Below are 15,053 nucleotides of genomic sequence, written 5' to 3'. Positions count from 1 at the left end.
CCTGTTTAGCTTACTAAGGCAAATCTGTCCGGTTTGTTCATGCTTTGTCTGACTGGCCTTTAATATTTTACTGTTAATGTTAGGGTTAGGGTACTTTTTTTGTTCTCATTATTATATCTCTTTGGTATTAGGCAGTTAAAAAGAGAGCTTTTTTAGTGGTGTTTGCCGTGGCTGTTGTGCTATTGTTCTTATTTAGTGTCCCATTTGTGCTACAGACATGAAGGACACCTCAAATCACGCTGCTTGTTCAAGAGAGTGTGGTATTATTTTTCTAAGCAATTGGATGATAAAACAAGAATATCACGAGAGGGTGGACTCCACCCAGTAAACATCTATTTAGCATGCACTGGCAACCATTTTTACATTGCAGTGGCAAGTTTCAGATGAGCAAGCACCCTTTATTTTCATCAGAAATGTACAAATGTAATGTTTTACATATCTGAATAAGGATATCTTTAAACGGGCCGGGAGGAGGAACCGTGGTGTGCAGGATCAAGGGGGTTATTTACCACATGTGTTCATACAGAGGTTATGCGGGTAGCCGAGAGCGGTGAAGTGGGGGCAATCCTTCCCATAGAAAAATTAATTAAACAATGCTTTGCTTTTAAGTCAGGGGCTTACATGTGATTTTCTTTGGTTGACATTGTCTGCCTTGAGATTTTGAAAGCTTAGCCTTTATCTAAAGCAGTGATTGCATTGTGGGAACTGGCTCTGTGTACATTATGAAACGATGAGACAAATGCTCATCAATAGCCTGTTGATGAATGTAGGGTTACAGTATGTGCTTGATATTGATGTTTTTCGTATTCACCCATGGGAGCCGCATCTTGCAGGAGCTCAGATGCATATGCCTTTATAGATTTCGAATGCATTTCAGCTCTGTGTTTTTAATACAGATAGGTAATTCTGCAAGATCAATGCAAATGCATTTTACCCACAACCAGCCATTCAAGCAACAAGAGAGGAGAATCTCCATCATGACAGTGTCCTCGGCTCAAAACCGAAGTGGCGTGCTGGGCCGAGCCGTCCTTAGGTTCAAGGTGGCTTGGAGAAATTGCTTTTGTCGGAGGTGGGCATTGGTTATTATTGTGTGTGTGTAAGCTCCAGTGGGATTGAGTAATTAGGATCCTGACGTGGTGTCGGCGAACCAGCCAAGTGAATCAAAAATGAAGGCAAATGAAAGCAAATTCCTCCGAGGAGGGAGAGGAGAATTTTGTGCGCTCGCGCCGCTAATTTTCTAGAGCTCCTAGTTAGGTTCATTTCATTCCTCCCAAATGAGCAAAGCGCCCGAGCCCCAGCATTTGATGCCTGCGCAATAAATGGAATGAAAAAGCGACACATCTTTCTGTTGATTTTCTTGTTTATTATCAAGGGTAGCTTTGATTGAGACGCAGTTTACATTCATGGAATCGTCTGACCTTTCCAGAGGCATCTGCCGAGCAGGCGCCAAGCGCTCGGTGGAGAATGTGAAGCCGGCGCTTCATAAAGTGTTGAGAAATGAGCAAAAAATCAAAGCCGTCTGTTGGAGATTTTATTGGCTTGCTCATTCATCGCCTCATATTTTGAACAATAACTGATCTCCGTCAAGCCAATGTAGCCAATTTTCTCAAGCACCGAGGAGAAATACATATTTTTTTCCATTTGATTTGAAAAGCATGTACAAGTGCTTCCTAATCACTGCTGAAAACCAACACACTCTTTTCTGAAATGGAACGATGCCAGTTTCAAGCGCCACTCTTTATTGCTGCTGTATTGATTCAGCTAAATGCTAGAAGTCTGAATTAGTTTAATAGTTTTGCAGGTTCTTCTAGCTTATTGTTTTTTAATAGTTCTTGGATTTGGATCAATGACACCGTGGTAATTGAGGTTGCTGAGATCATTTCTATTCTGAGTCTTTCTCTCTGTTTGTTTTTGGTGTCAGCAGGTGGAGGTCCAGCAGAGCCATCGAGAGGCACAGAAAGATGTTCTGGATCAGATGAGAGTGAAACTTAAAAGTCAACAGTACCGCTCCAACAGCAGAAGCGTAGACTTCACCCTGATGTCCAAGTCTAACAGGTACGAGGAGAAATGTGACTGCAGCAAACCTGATGAGCAGCTTCATTTGGAAACCCATTTTTGGTCATATTGTATGGCAGCATCAAATCTGTCCAATATAGAGAATGCAATCCAATAATGCACAGTGAATAATTCAGTGAAAAATGGGCAAAGTGAAAGACATGTTGATCATAAATACATTAAGTAGTGAAAAGAATCAATAAAATGTATATTAATACTAGAGTGTCGTTCATCACTGTATTGAAATCACTTGGGAGCGGGTAAAAATGTAGTCTAATGCTTCAGTATTTTGACCTTCGAATTTAGTAAATATTTCATCATGACATTAATTTAATGTCTTCCATGCACTTGGTATGAAATGCCTGATTTGTATGATACGTGGAGTTGTTGTGTAGAGCATTTCTAATCCTTCACTTAAGGGCTTCCATGAGAATTATGATGCTGACTTAGAAAGCCAATAATTTCCTGAAGTATATTTTAATATTTTGTATCTTGCTGTTTGATCAATACTGTTTATTAGGTTTATTTTGAGGACTTGAAGTAACTTTTCTCTAAATCTACTTAATGGTTCCACATGTGATTAGTTACAGACTTGAATGATCTTTTTTTTTCTTTCCTAAAATAACTAATGCTGTTTTTTGGTGGTCCATTAGTTCTCTATCTTCTCCTCTCTCTCTCCTGGCCCAGTGAAGTCCTGAATGTTAACCATAGAGTCCGGATCAGACTCCTTGGCTTGGCTTTGAATCAAACATCGTTTTAATCCTTTTAAGCTTCTCGTCGTAATGATTTATTTTGCAGTGAAAAAAATAAATAAATAATGATCCTTTGAATTTTAATGATGAGCTGCCTGCTCAAGGATTCATTGTTTTGACTCTTTGGCCCTTACCTTTGCATGGAATTATGTCTTAAGGGAGGTGCTGTCGATTTCGATGGCCTCCGATGCCTCTCTCCAGCTCGCCGGATTCATCAAGGGCTGATGCCCACCACTGCGGCTCCCAGCATCCCCTCACACCTGATAGAAACGGGACGCCTGCCATTCAGGAATCAAAAGCCCTCTCCAGGAGAGAAGAGACGAGGGAAACACAACAGGCAGTGGTGAAAAGGAGATGTTAAGTCCCCGCATTAGGCGCCAGGGATTAGCACCATAAATTAAAGAGCTCTTTCTATAAAACTGTCACTTCGAATGAGATGTGAGGGTTGTCAATACAGCAAGCCAACCTTTCCCAGTGAGGCTCAGGGTGAACAGTGATGAATTAGACCACCTCCCCTCCTCTTGGAAAGGTGGCGCAGTGCTGAGTGGGGGGCACGGTGACATTAAACGGATTTGAAAAGAAATAGATGGAGAGGCATCCATTTCTGTCTCACAGGAGTGTCAGTGCAACGCTGACTCGGAGGAGCCCGTGTCAAGTGGCTAACGGCTGATGTTTGGCGACAAAACCACTCCATGTGCGAGATCTGGTGTACAGGTGGATGAATCTCACAAAACCTTTCAAGTTTCAGAAAAGCATAGAAAGGAATAAGAATTTTTTTTTTAAAACAGAGCATAAAGTGCCCTGATGAGTTTCTACTCTGTGTTGAAATATTTTTAGTTTGAAGTGAAACTAACATTGTAAATGTATAAATAATTTAGGCATGTTGAACTTTTTTTTTTTAAACCAGATTTAAACCAGCCATCAAACCATGATTTGTTACCTGTCATTCAGAGGAATTAATAAATTATTATTATCATTATTACTGTGGAAAACTACGGACAAATGATTTGTGAATTGACTTAATGAATTATATAAAAGCATGTACAATAGTTCTGCTCACAAACCAAAGCAAGCAGGAGAAAATGATGCTGACAGAACTATATCCCTTGATGCACGTTTGCTAAATGGATCTTACATTTTTTCTCCTACTTGTTTTTCGTTATTCGTCGTTAATGTTGTTTGGATGCCCCGAGAGCTTGTTTTACAAGCATTTAGATTTATGTTAGCGAGGGGAAAAACGAATATAGAAAACAATACGGTATGCAAGAATACAGAAAGATGCTGTTTAACTCACAAACAGCATATTGAGTTTTAATATCAGTCGAAGAACGCAGTGCCTGAGGGAGTCTTCACACTTCCGCCGCACACGTCTGGCTGCTTCTAATTTGCTGTCTTTGCCGTTTTGTTCTGATCAATGTCTTGCGTACAAACACGGCTCAAATGTTCACGCACTCCCCAATGTCGTTTTGTTTAATCAGCGCCTGCTTGGAAATGCTAATTCGCAGCTCTATCCTTGTTGAAATTTCCTACGTGCTAGCGTTCAATAGCGCATTCCTGTTTCTTTTGTGTCTGCGCTGAACTGAAATAAAAAGGAAAGGTTGATTTTTCTCTTGCATCCTTTTTTTGATCGTTATTTGTGTAATCTCATTCATAGTTTTTCTTCTTCAGGGACAACAGGACCACTTGAGAAAGCGAGACGGTGCTAGTTTGACATAACTGTCAAAGCGTTTAAAAGCAGTGCGAATTCCAAACAATTTTCCGACTAATGTTTCTAAACATGCGCCCCTCCTGCTGAGACGCAAATCTAAGCAAAGCTCAGACGCTAATATGTTTGTTTGTGGGCGTGTGGTGATGTTCTGTTATGAGTGTGCAGATATAGTGTAAATGTATGCACATACAATCATCCCAGTGCTGTTAAACATATTGAATGCACTTCACCGTTGAGCTGACGGAAGCATTGAGCAAGAGGGAGGTGAAGTCATGTTTAATTAAGACGTACTGCCTCACGAGCAGTCACTCAGAGCGCATGTTAAAGATCCCTCGTGCTTGCCGACTCTTTTCACACTTCACATACCCATGTCGCACTGCCCGCTAACGGGCTAGTGTAATTACCTCCGCTTGTCAAATATTCACTCGGTCAAATATGTCCGTACTCCGTCTCTCCAGACCTCACCTGAGCTGGAGAAGCTGTGAACTTCTTTCTGCCTGTCTCATTTTTCTTTTTTTCCTTCAGCCTGTCAGAGTTTGAGACGGAGTACCAGGAGCTCTGGGATTGGCTGATGGACATGGAATCCATTGTGACGGACAGCCATGATCTGATGATGTCAGAGGAACAGCAGCATCACCTGTATAAGGTAAATGGGTGTTTCTGCATTTAAAGTTGCCAACTACATTTGACTCTGACTAAATACGTGCTAGCATATTGGATCTATGATAGACATGCACAACAGGAAGTTGCTATAGAAAAGGCAACAAATTAAAGGAATAGTTTCATTTCAGAATTGATTATAGTCCTTTTCTTCAATGCAGCACAAAATAAGATATTTTGCTCTTTTTCGTAATAGGAACCAGGGCTTTCAAGCTCCAAAAATCCCAAGTATCATGAAAGTACACTCTAAAAGATATTTTCGAGGTTGTAAATAAGAAAATGTCATTTCAATTCCATGTTTAATTCAGTGCTACTTGACATTTCTTTGTGATGAAAAATGAGCGAAAAAGGTTTCTATACCAGTTTTTTTTTTTCAGTGTTGTATGTAGTCCATAAAAGTAAGGACTGCAAAGTCTTCTGATTGCTTAGAAACAGAAAAACTAAAAAAAGTTAAACCTCAGGTAAAGCTCACATCAAAATGTGTTGAATGACAACTGTAACTCTTTAATTATTCAATTTAACTTCTTATTGAGTTGATGTTTGTAATTTTGAATATGGGGAAAGTTTATTTTAAAAGTAATGCACTACAATAACGTGTTGCTCCATAAAAAATAACTAATTGCGTTACTTATTTACTTTTTATGGAAAGTAATCCATTATGTTACCATTGCATTCCTTTTTGTCAGCTGGACTGGGATTGCTTATTTGTTATTTAATTAAAAAAAAAAAAAAACCTTTAAAGGCCCTTTCACCTCAGGCTGAAGGAAGTACATCTGCCTCTGCACCTCACAAACAATTTCTCTCAATACGGGGACAGGAGAGGCGTCAGTGTAATAAATGGAAAGCAAGGTAACTTTACTTTAATTACTTGAAAAAAATAATCTGATGATGTAATTTGCATTCCCCCACCACTGCTGCTTATGGTAGTGTTTTGGAGCCTCATTTTACTTTATGAGAAAGATTACTGTATGCTGGGCAAAACTGTTCAGCAGAAGAAAGTAAGTCATATAAAACTGAAACGTCATGATGGTGAGTAAATGAGGACAGAATTTTAATTTGTGGGTGAACTATTCCTAAATTTAGTGGAAATGTCAAACAGGATGTGGTGTCTCAGTGGTTAAACATCCAAAAGGTTGTAGGTTCACCACTAGAAATTACAATTCATGACCTGGTCACCATTGTGCTCTTGGGAAAGACTCTTACACTGTGTCCTAGCATACCTAGCTGCAAAAGTTACAAATAACACCTTGAAATTATATTCAAAATATGATCCAGGTGAATTTGGAAACTCTTAAAATAATCTTAATTTTATGCTAGTATTAAATCCAGTGTTTGATCATGACGAGTTGCATCATTAATACATTTCAGTATAGTTGTATACTGAAGTCTCTGAATATGGTAACAAGCACAAATTCTGCATTTTAAGAAAGATTGTGTCAAGCAAAATAAAAATTGTATTTGTGTTAAAAGAAATAAAGATAGTCATACAGGTTTTGCGAGTACTGTACAAGAATGTCATGAGATGTTCAGCAGTTTTAGTTATTGATGTGATTGGCTGAAATTGTTCTCATTGTTTGCCATTCAATGTAGACAGACTGCTTCATCCTGTTCAGTTTGCTCCAGGGAGACTGTCCCTAATGTACTGTTAGCCACTTTAAATAAGAAATTGTCTTCTAAATCATCTATAATTGTATTTTTTTCTTTCTTATCTTAAACTGGAAGCATATAATGCAGAATGTTAAATTATAGATTTATCAGTAATATTTCAAATGAGCCTTGACTTTTGATTCTCTTAAACCAATTTAGCGAAACCATGTCTGAATATTACAATACTGCGAGCCGGCGATTAGATTGTCTTCCATTTCAATCTCTGTCCTGCTGTCACACGTTCTACAGCCAGACTCACTCAGTCATTTTAACACATTTCAGTAGAAGTTCATTTCAGAGAAACGTGAGAGGGAAAGAGAAAGAGTGCAAAGCAGAGATAGTACCTCACCCTGTTTACAGTCCATGAATTTTTATTAGTCCCAGATAAAGTGGCCTGTATTGTGTTAGGTCAATATGTTTGTTCATGATTAAAACAAACTGATTTTGCTCCTCCGTATTGATTGCATTCACACCTGCCCTAATAAATATGTACTGGGCCTCCATGTTGGTTATCAGCTTTTTTTGTGGGGTTCTCCTGTGGCACGTTATCAGGACTCTATGTGGGATTGATTGGGAGAGGGGTACACGTGTAGACTGAGCCGGGGCCAGGACTGGGGGAGTTTATCGTAAAAAGGGAGGGAGGCAGAAAGCCAGACTTGCCGGGAGGCAGAGACCGTAAATCAGACTCATTTAGGCTTCTTTACCGAACTGATTCCGACACTTGTCATCCTCCGATTGCTCAGAGCATATGACATATTTCAAAAGAGCAGATTGTGAATCATAAAGAAATGAAAATTAATAACCACACCACCCCCAAACACCGCCCCCCCCCCCCCAGGCTTCAGACTGGAAACAACCCCTAATGATTAGAGCAATAACGGCATGCCGACGGCCCCCTCTTCCTCCTCCCTCTTCCTCTCCCCTCAAAACCTGCGGAGGTCATGTTCAAGGTCAGAACTAATCTTCCCGCTCATTGGGCACACTGACCCCACCATTAGTCATATCTTACAGTAAGAGAGAACTGAGGAAAGATCAGCCAGTTTTCTGCTCTTTCTTAGTGTAATGTACTCTTTTTGCTGTGTGCATTATGTAGTTTCTGTATACATAAAATGTGTATGACCTATTACATCTCTCAAAATGTGCCGTATACACTCAAATTACTCTGCATGGATTACTGTATCCCATAATTCAATACACTTGACTTGATATTTGATTTTCAGTATGATAAATTAAGTTACATTTTAAAAACTAAGATGTTTTATGTTGCTAGCATGCAATGTGTAATTTCTGAGTTAAAGAAAGATTATTTATTTATTAATACATGATTTATTAGTGAAACTTCAGACTCCATAAGGCAAAGTGGATGGATTTCCTAGAAAATTGGCATAATACATAAAATATAAAATCATATATTTATAAACAAAATATAAGTTATTTCATGCATTATATTATGTTGTGTTTTAGAAATATATGTATATACGGTCATAAATAACCATGTTAACTAAATGAAAAATTTGTTTTATTAATTTATATTATAATTTAGATTTTTTTTATATTATTAAAGTTGATTTATTATATTTATTACTTTTATTATAATTGATAATCTATAATTGATACTGAAGTGATCAAATCTCTAATTTCTGATCATTTTCCTACCATATTCAATATGTCTCTTCCTGCAATCCCTCATTAAACTGCCTCTGATACAAAACAAACCTGAGTTTATTCACCACTGTTCTGCTAGGCCTTTATTGAGCACTACAATGAAGTAAGCTCTTCTGTATGCTTTGAGTTTTTAGTATTTGATCTAGATGTCGAATGACATTTTGAATTTTTAAACACTGTATGGCTGAATATAGTAAATGTTATTTCATCATGTAAGAAAGTGGAAAGAATGGAAAAAAAGACAAACTGCAAATATCTTTTAATATATTTAAGGACCGTTTATCTTTATATCAGAGCTGTCAAGAAAGCAAAGTCTTTCTATTTTTCTAATCTGATCGAAAAAATCATCACAATCCTAGAGTTCTTTTTTTCTGTTATAAATTCAGTATTCAATTCTTCTGTACAGTCTTTCTGAAATCCTACATGTGCACTTTATGAAGATTTATTTGGTACTGCACAGTACTGAAACTGCCCTTGTAAAAGTTTGTAATGATATTATAATGGCTACTGATTTTGGTGATTATGTCATATTCAACACTGTTGACCATGAAATTCTAATCTTCGCTTGGAGTCTTATGTGGGTCTGGGGAGCGAGGGGTTAAATTGGTCTAAATCTTTGCTTGCAAACTGAACTTTCTCAGTTAAAATAGGAAACTTCACTTCCTCTTTAGGCAATTTAACCTGTGGTGTTCCTCAGGGATCTGTTCTAGCACCTACTTTATTTTCCTCTACTTCCTACTTGAAAACAAGATGCAACAGAGCCTTTGAAGGTGGTGGCCCCACTCTGTGGAATAATCTCCTGAACCAAATTAAAATGACTTCCACTTTATCTGAGTTTAAATCTAGTCTAAAAACTAATTTGTTTGTCTCTGCTTTTAACATGTAATTTTATCTTATTTTTATTGTCTCTAATTGTTAGTGATTTTGTGTTACTTAGTAATTATTATACAGCACTTTGGTCGGTTCGTGGTCATTATTAAATGTGCTTTAGAAATAAATGGAACTTGAACTTGAACTTGAATATAACCTTTTATTTATATTAAGTCAAGTCAAGTCACCTTTATTTATATAGCGCTTTTAACAATGCAGATTTTGTCAAAGCAGCTTTACAGTATCAAAATAGGAAAATAGTGTGTCAATGCAAATGGACAATAGTAAACACAATTACCAGTTAAAGGATTTTTTTTTTTTTGTCATCGTCCATCTCGGTTCAGTTCAGTTTGAATAGTATCTGTGCAATATATATATATATATATATATATATATATATATATATATATATATATATATATATATATATATATATATATATGTGCTACTAAGTTTTAAAATAAAAGTATCACATTGAATTAAACATTACATTTTGAAGCAGAAAGACTGACATAATATTTCCTTCTAAATACTCCAACAATCGTTTTTACAGTTACTGTATAATAAATATGTTTAAAGTGGAGCATATAAATTTTCTTATTTTTGTAAAGAGTACAGTATTATTAGGAGTTTATAGCACAGTTTGCAAAATGTTCATTACATTGTGAACACGGCCAACAAAATTGACTAGTTGATAAAAATAAGCAATAAATCAATAAATATTAACAATAAAAGTAGATAAAAAAATCCAGAATAATTTAAGAGTCGATGGCATTAACATGCAACGTAGTTGCTCTTTTGGCATCAGTGTCACATTCTGATGTTTTAAATTTTTTTTTTTTTTTTTTTGCTACATACTGCATAGTAGTATTAGTAGTAGTAGTAGGTCATTTATTTATCTTGCTCACTATGCAGTAAGCAATACTGCAGTATTCGTGTCTGTACATAACCTTTGAGATACAACTTGACTGACCATTTATCTCAGGTATGACCGACTGTCACAAGAAATCACACAAATTCTCCATGTTGTCTGTTCCCTTTCTTAAAACAACCATTGATGTGTTTTTAGCACTTTCAACCAATTAACCTGTATGAATGAGTTGTGTGAACGGGTGAATGTGAGGCGATTTGTAAAGTGCTTTGGATGTCCATGGGTCTGTTAAAAGCGCTACATAAATGCAGTCCATTTACCATGCAGTTTCTCATCTTTTGTTTGCTGCATGTCAGTCAGACATTGAAATACCATGAAATACCATGTTTATATACATAATATATTATGTATTTATTATAATGTTATTTATTTATTTAGAATAATATTATCATAAATATATTATGTATTTATTGTAATGTTATTTATTTATTTATTATAAATAATATTATAATAAATACAGGTGTGCATATATTCTAACTTTAATTAAATATATATAACTTTATGTAAAAAATTGATATATAAAAATAGATATATTCAAATATATATATATATACAAAAATTATTAATGTCAAGTAAAATAAAGCTTATTTTGAATGTTAATGACAAGCAATATAATTTTTTATTACATTATAATTTTTTTCTTATTCCGTTTTGATTCAGACATGTTCTTAACAGGTTTTGTGAGATTCACTCAAATGCAGGTGGGTTTCTGTTGTTAGGAGGGTCAGGAATTCTTCTCGATTTATGTTATTTGCTTTGTGATAAAGTACAGGGATTTTTGTTGATGTGTTGCTCTGTGTCAGGAGTGTGAAGGCAGTAGAGCAGGCATCTGTGTGTGTGTGTGTGTGTGTGTGTGTGTGTGTGTGTGTGTGAGTGTGACACATTGCTGCTTTATAGAGCCGGAGCAGGTGGTATTTAATGGGAATCACAGCATCACAGCGCCTTCTCATGTGTGTCTCTCCCTCGTCCCTCCCTCCCTCTCTTGCTTTTACACTTTCTCCTTTGTCTCTCTGTCTTTAATTTTCTCTCCCACACACTCCAGAGCTCTCTTCCATAACCTAAAGAGCTGCTTTCCTGTATATTTCCAGTATACATGGTCAGCTGCTGTCCAAGGCATGATTTTTCCCATGCTTCCCAAATGGTTTTGCTTCAGGACTCTGATTTTAGATTGAGCAAAAACTTAATATTTTGAGTTTTCCTTTATTTTTATGTTTTCAGTTTTCAGTTTCAGATTTAAATGTTGTTATGTGCTTAATTCATTTTTAAAACATTTCTATATAGATTTTTATTTTTATTTTAGTAATTTTAGTGCTTCAATTTGAACTTCGTTGCTACAGATGAGATTTTTTATTTTTTATTCCAGCTTTATTTCAGTTACTGAAAATGGTTTACTTTTGTATTTGTTTTTAGTTCAGTCGGGACCATTCTGTTTGATTAAGATTATTATGGAGGTCCTGGACATTATTTTTGCGGCAGGCTTTACTCTGAAGTGTTCAGATTCTGAGCTGTCCACAGGCAAACCCCGAAGCCTATCAATTACAATAATTTTTTTTATATGCAGCAGATATAAAATTCCATGCAGAAGCGATACAGATACAGATCTGTAAATGAGACTGTACAAGACTTAGCAACGATTAGCTGATAGATAACTTCCGTGGACAAGACTTTAAGTGATCATGTGCCTGTATAAGGAGGAGTTGGGGATGGAGGAGGGTAAGAGCATATCTGTGTGTCAGACTAAGGCAATTGTGAGTACGGATTAACTTCTATATCTCATTTAATTGTAGTGGGAACAGTTACAATCAGCTTAGCGTCAGCTGATGTTGGCTGTCACAGCCTGGTCTGCCTGAACTACATTTGAGCTTCAGTCAAATATGCTTTTTTTAGAAGTGTTCATGTTTGCAGTGCACTTCTTAGAAATGCTGTATAAATAGGCATCTCACTTAGGTTTAGAACACAGCTCAGCTCCCACACAAATACACCAAAGAAATAACTATTAATAATAACTATATAATGACTATTCCAAAGACCTCAACAAGTGATGGTGTGTGCTGAATATGGTGGTGATACTGTTGGGTGCACCTGCATGCGTCATTACCCACAGACGTACACATAACAGCATTTTCACACAGCACTGTATACACACGCAGTAGCCTCAGTAAGTATGTGCTAATGTAGGTAATCACTAATGGACATTTGCTAAATTTGATTGCATTGTGCTCGTTATTCTTGTGCTCTTGCATTTCAGCTGTGCTCTGGTTTCTGGTATGTTTTCTATTGGGTAAATAAATCCCCCTCCTCTTCCTCTCTCTCTCTCTGATAGCGACTCTATCTGAAAAGCTTCTGAATAGATTCATATATAGAGTTTGGAAAACACTGTTGCAGAGTGCATGAATATACAAAAGTTTGGGCTCAGTAAGATTTTATTTGAGATTTTTTTAAAGAAATGGACACTTGTGTTGAGCAAGGATGCATGCAGTTGATCAAAAGTGACTAAAGAGATTTATAATGTTACCAAATGTTTATATTTCAAATAAATGCTGTTCTTTTGAACATTCTATTTATTAACAAGTGAAGCAAAATCTGAAGCAGCACAGCTGTTTTCAACATTGATAATAAGCAGAAAATCAGCATATTAGAATGATTTCTGTAAGATCATGTGGCACTGAAGACTGGAGTAATGATGCTGAAAATTTAGCTTTGCATCATACGAATGAAATATGAAAAATATTCAAATAAAGACTGTTATATTAAACTGTAATATTTAACAGTATTACTGTTTTACTGTACTTTTGTAAAAAAATAAAAAATAAAAAAAAGAATAGAATACAGTACATGCAATGGTTTGCACAGTTTTGGCAGGTGAAAAAGTGACTGTTTATTGAGGAGGAAAAAAATCCCCGGCCTGAGAGAGAGAGAGAGAAAGTGCTCAGGCTTGAGATGTTGGCAGACAGCTAGTATATTTGAGCAGGAGTTTAGCTGGAGATGAGAGGTGTCATTGATGTTTAGTTATCAGTGTATTGATAAGTGAGAGCTGGCTGACCCAGCACACGCTTCACCAGCTCACTCTGATCTCCTCTCACCTTCTCATTCAATATCAATCGCTCTCACATCCAGCCAGAGCCAGTGTGTGTGTGTGTGTGTGTGTGTGTGATGGTGCCAGGATCTCAACACAGAGGGCCCAGTGTTGAAGCTCTCACTCTTTTTCTCCCTCTCTCTGTCCTTAGCTCTTTCACACTCTACAACCTTTTGTTTCTTTTTTCTTTCTTTTATTTTTCCTGGTTTCATTTCCTTTCTTTTATTTTATTTCTTACGGCTTACTGTTTTCACTCCTTACTTCCTTCTTATTCTTTCTTCACCCTGCTACACCATTCCTTCCTTCCTATAAATCTTCTTTTTGTCCTTTTTTCCCTTCCTTCCCTCTTTCTTTCCTTTCATCCTTATTCCTTTATTTTCATTTCCTTCCTTGTTTCTCTGGCTTATTTCATCCATTCTCCTTCTTTGCAATTTCGGATTTTTCATCCAATGTTCCAATTCTATTATTCCATCCATCCATCCTTCCTTCCTTCCTTCCTTCCTTTTATTCTTTTTGTCCTATTTTCTCTTCCTTCCTTTTTATTTTTGTTATCTTTGTTATTTTCTCTTCCTTCCACTCCTTTCTTTTTATGCTACATATCTTTTTTCTTCCATCTTTTCTTCCATCCATCCATCCATCCTCAATTCATTATTCTTTCTTTTTTTGCCCTATTTCACATTACTTACATTTCCTTCATTTTTCTTTTCCTTCCTCGTTTTTTGTCTTGCTCTCTTCAATAGATTTTTTCTTCCTTTATATTTATTAGTTTTTTCAATGTTCACTTTCTTTCTTTCTTTCTTTCTTTTTTTCTTTCTTTCTTTCTTTCTTTCTTTCTTTCTGTCTGTCTATCTCTCTCTCTCTCTCTTTTTTCTCCCCGTGTGTGTATGTGCCAGATGGCTGCTAATGATGTGAACGAACATTAAAAAAGCGAGAGACATTCCACAGGGGAGAGATGCAACAAGCCTGCTAGAGATCAGGCTGTGGCCCTGGTCAAAGAGCTGCAGGGAGACCACCCCTCCCTCTCTGACAATCAACACTAGACTAGAACAAAGCCAGCCACTCCCTTCTCCGAATCTGTTAGAGCCACTCATTCTGACCAGATTAATGCGCAACATGACGACTCGATGCAGAGCCGCAAGACGCCTGTGAACAGGGAAATGTGGTTTGTCAGGAGAGACAGCCATACAGTCCTCACACCCAATGAATTATTGAAAGGAGGGGTAGAGGAGAAGGAGGAGACACCTGGAGAAAGAAAGGGAGAAACGGAGGGATGACAGGAGGTGTAAGAACAGCTGAAGAGACACATGAGAGAGACAGCAAGTGAGGACGAAATAGACAGGGACAGACAGGGAAAAAGAGAATACGAGAGGAGGACAGACACTACACGAGCCGTCTGAAGGAGTCTGTTTCTCCAGCGTCACTTTACCAGGGTTGTGTAATAAATAATGTGCCAGTCCTGTGGCTCTCACTCTTTACAAGGTCTCACGTTTCTCGGCTCCTCAGATATAGGCTGTACTGTGTTTGTTTGTGTTTTTCTCTGATATGTGAAATGAGAGAAAGATACCAGTTAATGGAGCGGTGATCTATTATTCTTGAAAAATCCTGGCTCTCAAATTCCACCAGGTTTCCCCGTGTTTAAACCTGGTGAGTTGTTGGAGACGTGGCCAGGTGGGCAGCAGAGGTTGTGCA

At 37.1% G+C, this 15,053-nt stretch overlaps 1 protein-coding gene across 1 annotated transcript in view; it reads left to right on the top strand.

Annotated features, from left to right (window-relative positions):
* Positions 1-15,053, top strand: part of LOC113072634 (A-kinase anchor protein 6-like) — a gene marked incomplete at its 3' end in the record, with an annotated part of 81,517 nt that overhangs the window by 51,410 nt on the left and 15,054 nt on the right. Inside the window, exons 7-8 of the mRNA XM_026245618.1 lie at positions 1,925-2,055; positions 5,041-5,161. Coding sequence (XP_026101403.1) covers positions 1,925-2,055; positions 5,041-5,161 — 252 coding nt within the window. The remainder of the gene's footprint in view (positions 1-1,924; positions 2,056-5,040; positions 5,162-15,053) is intronic.

Source organism: Carassius auratus, unplaced genomic scaffold (assembly GCF_003368295.1).
Source record: "Carassius auratus strain Wakin unplaced genomic scaffold, ASM336829v1 scaf_tig00009713, whole genome shotgun sequence".
In the NCBI taxonomy this organism is placed as follows: domain Eukaryota; kingdom Metazoa; phylum Chordata; class Actinopteri; order Cypriniformes; family Cyprinidae; genus Carassius; species Carassius auratus.
Note: the sequence above shows the minus strand (reverse complement) of the source record. Positions and strands in the feature narration are given on the sequence as shown.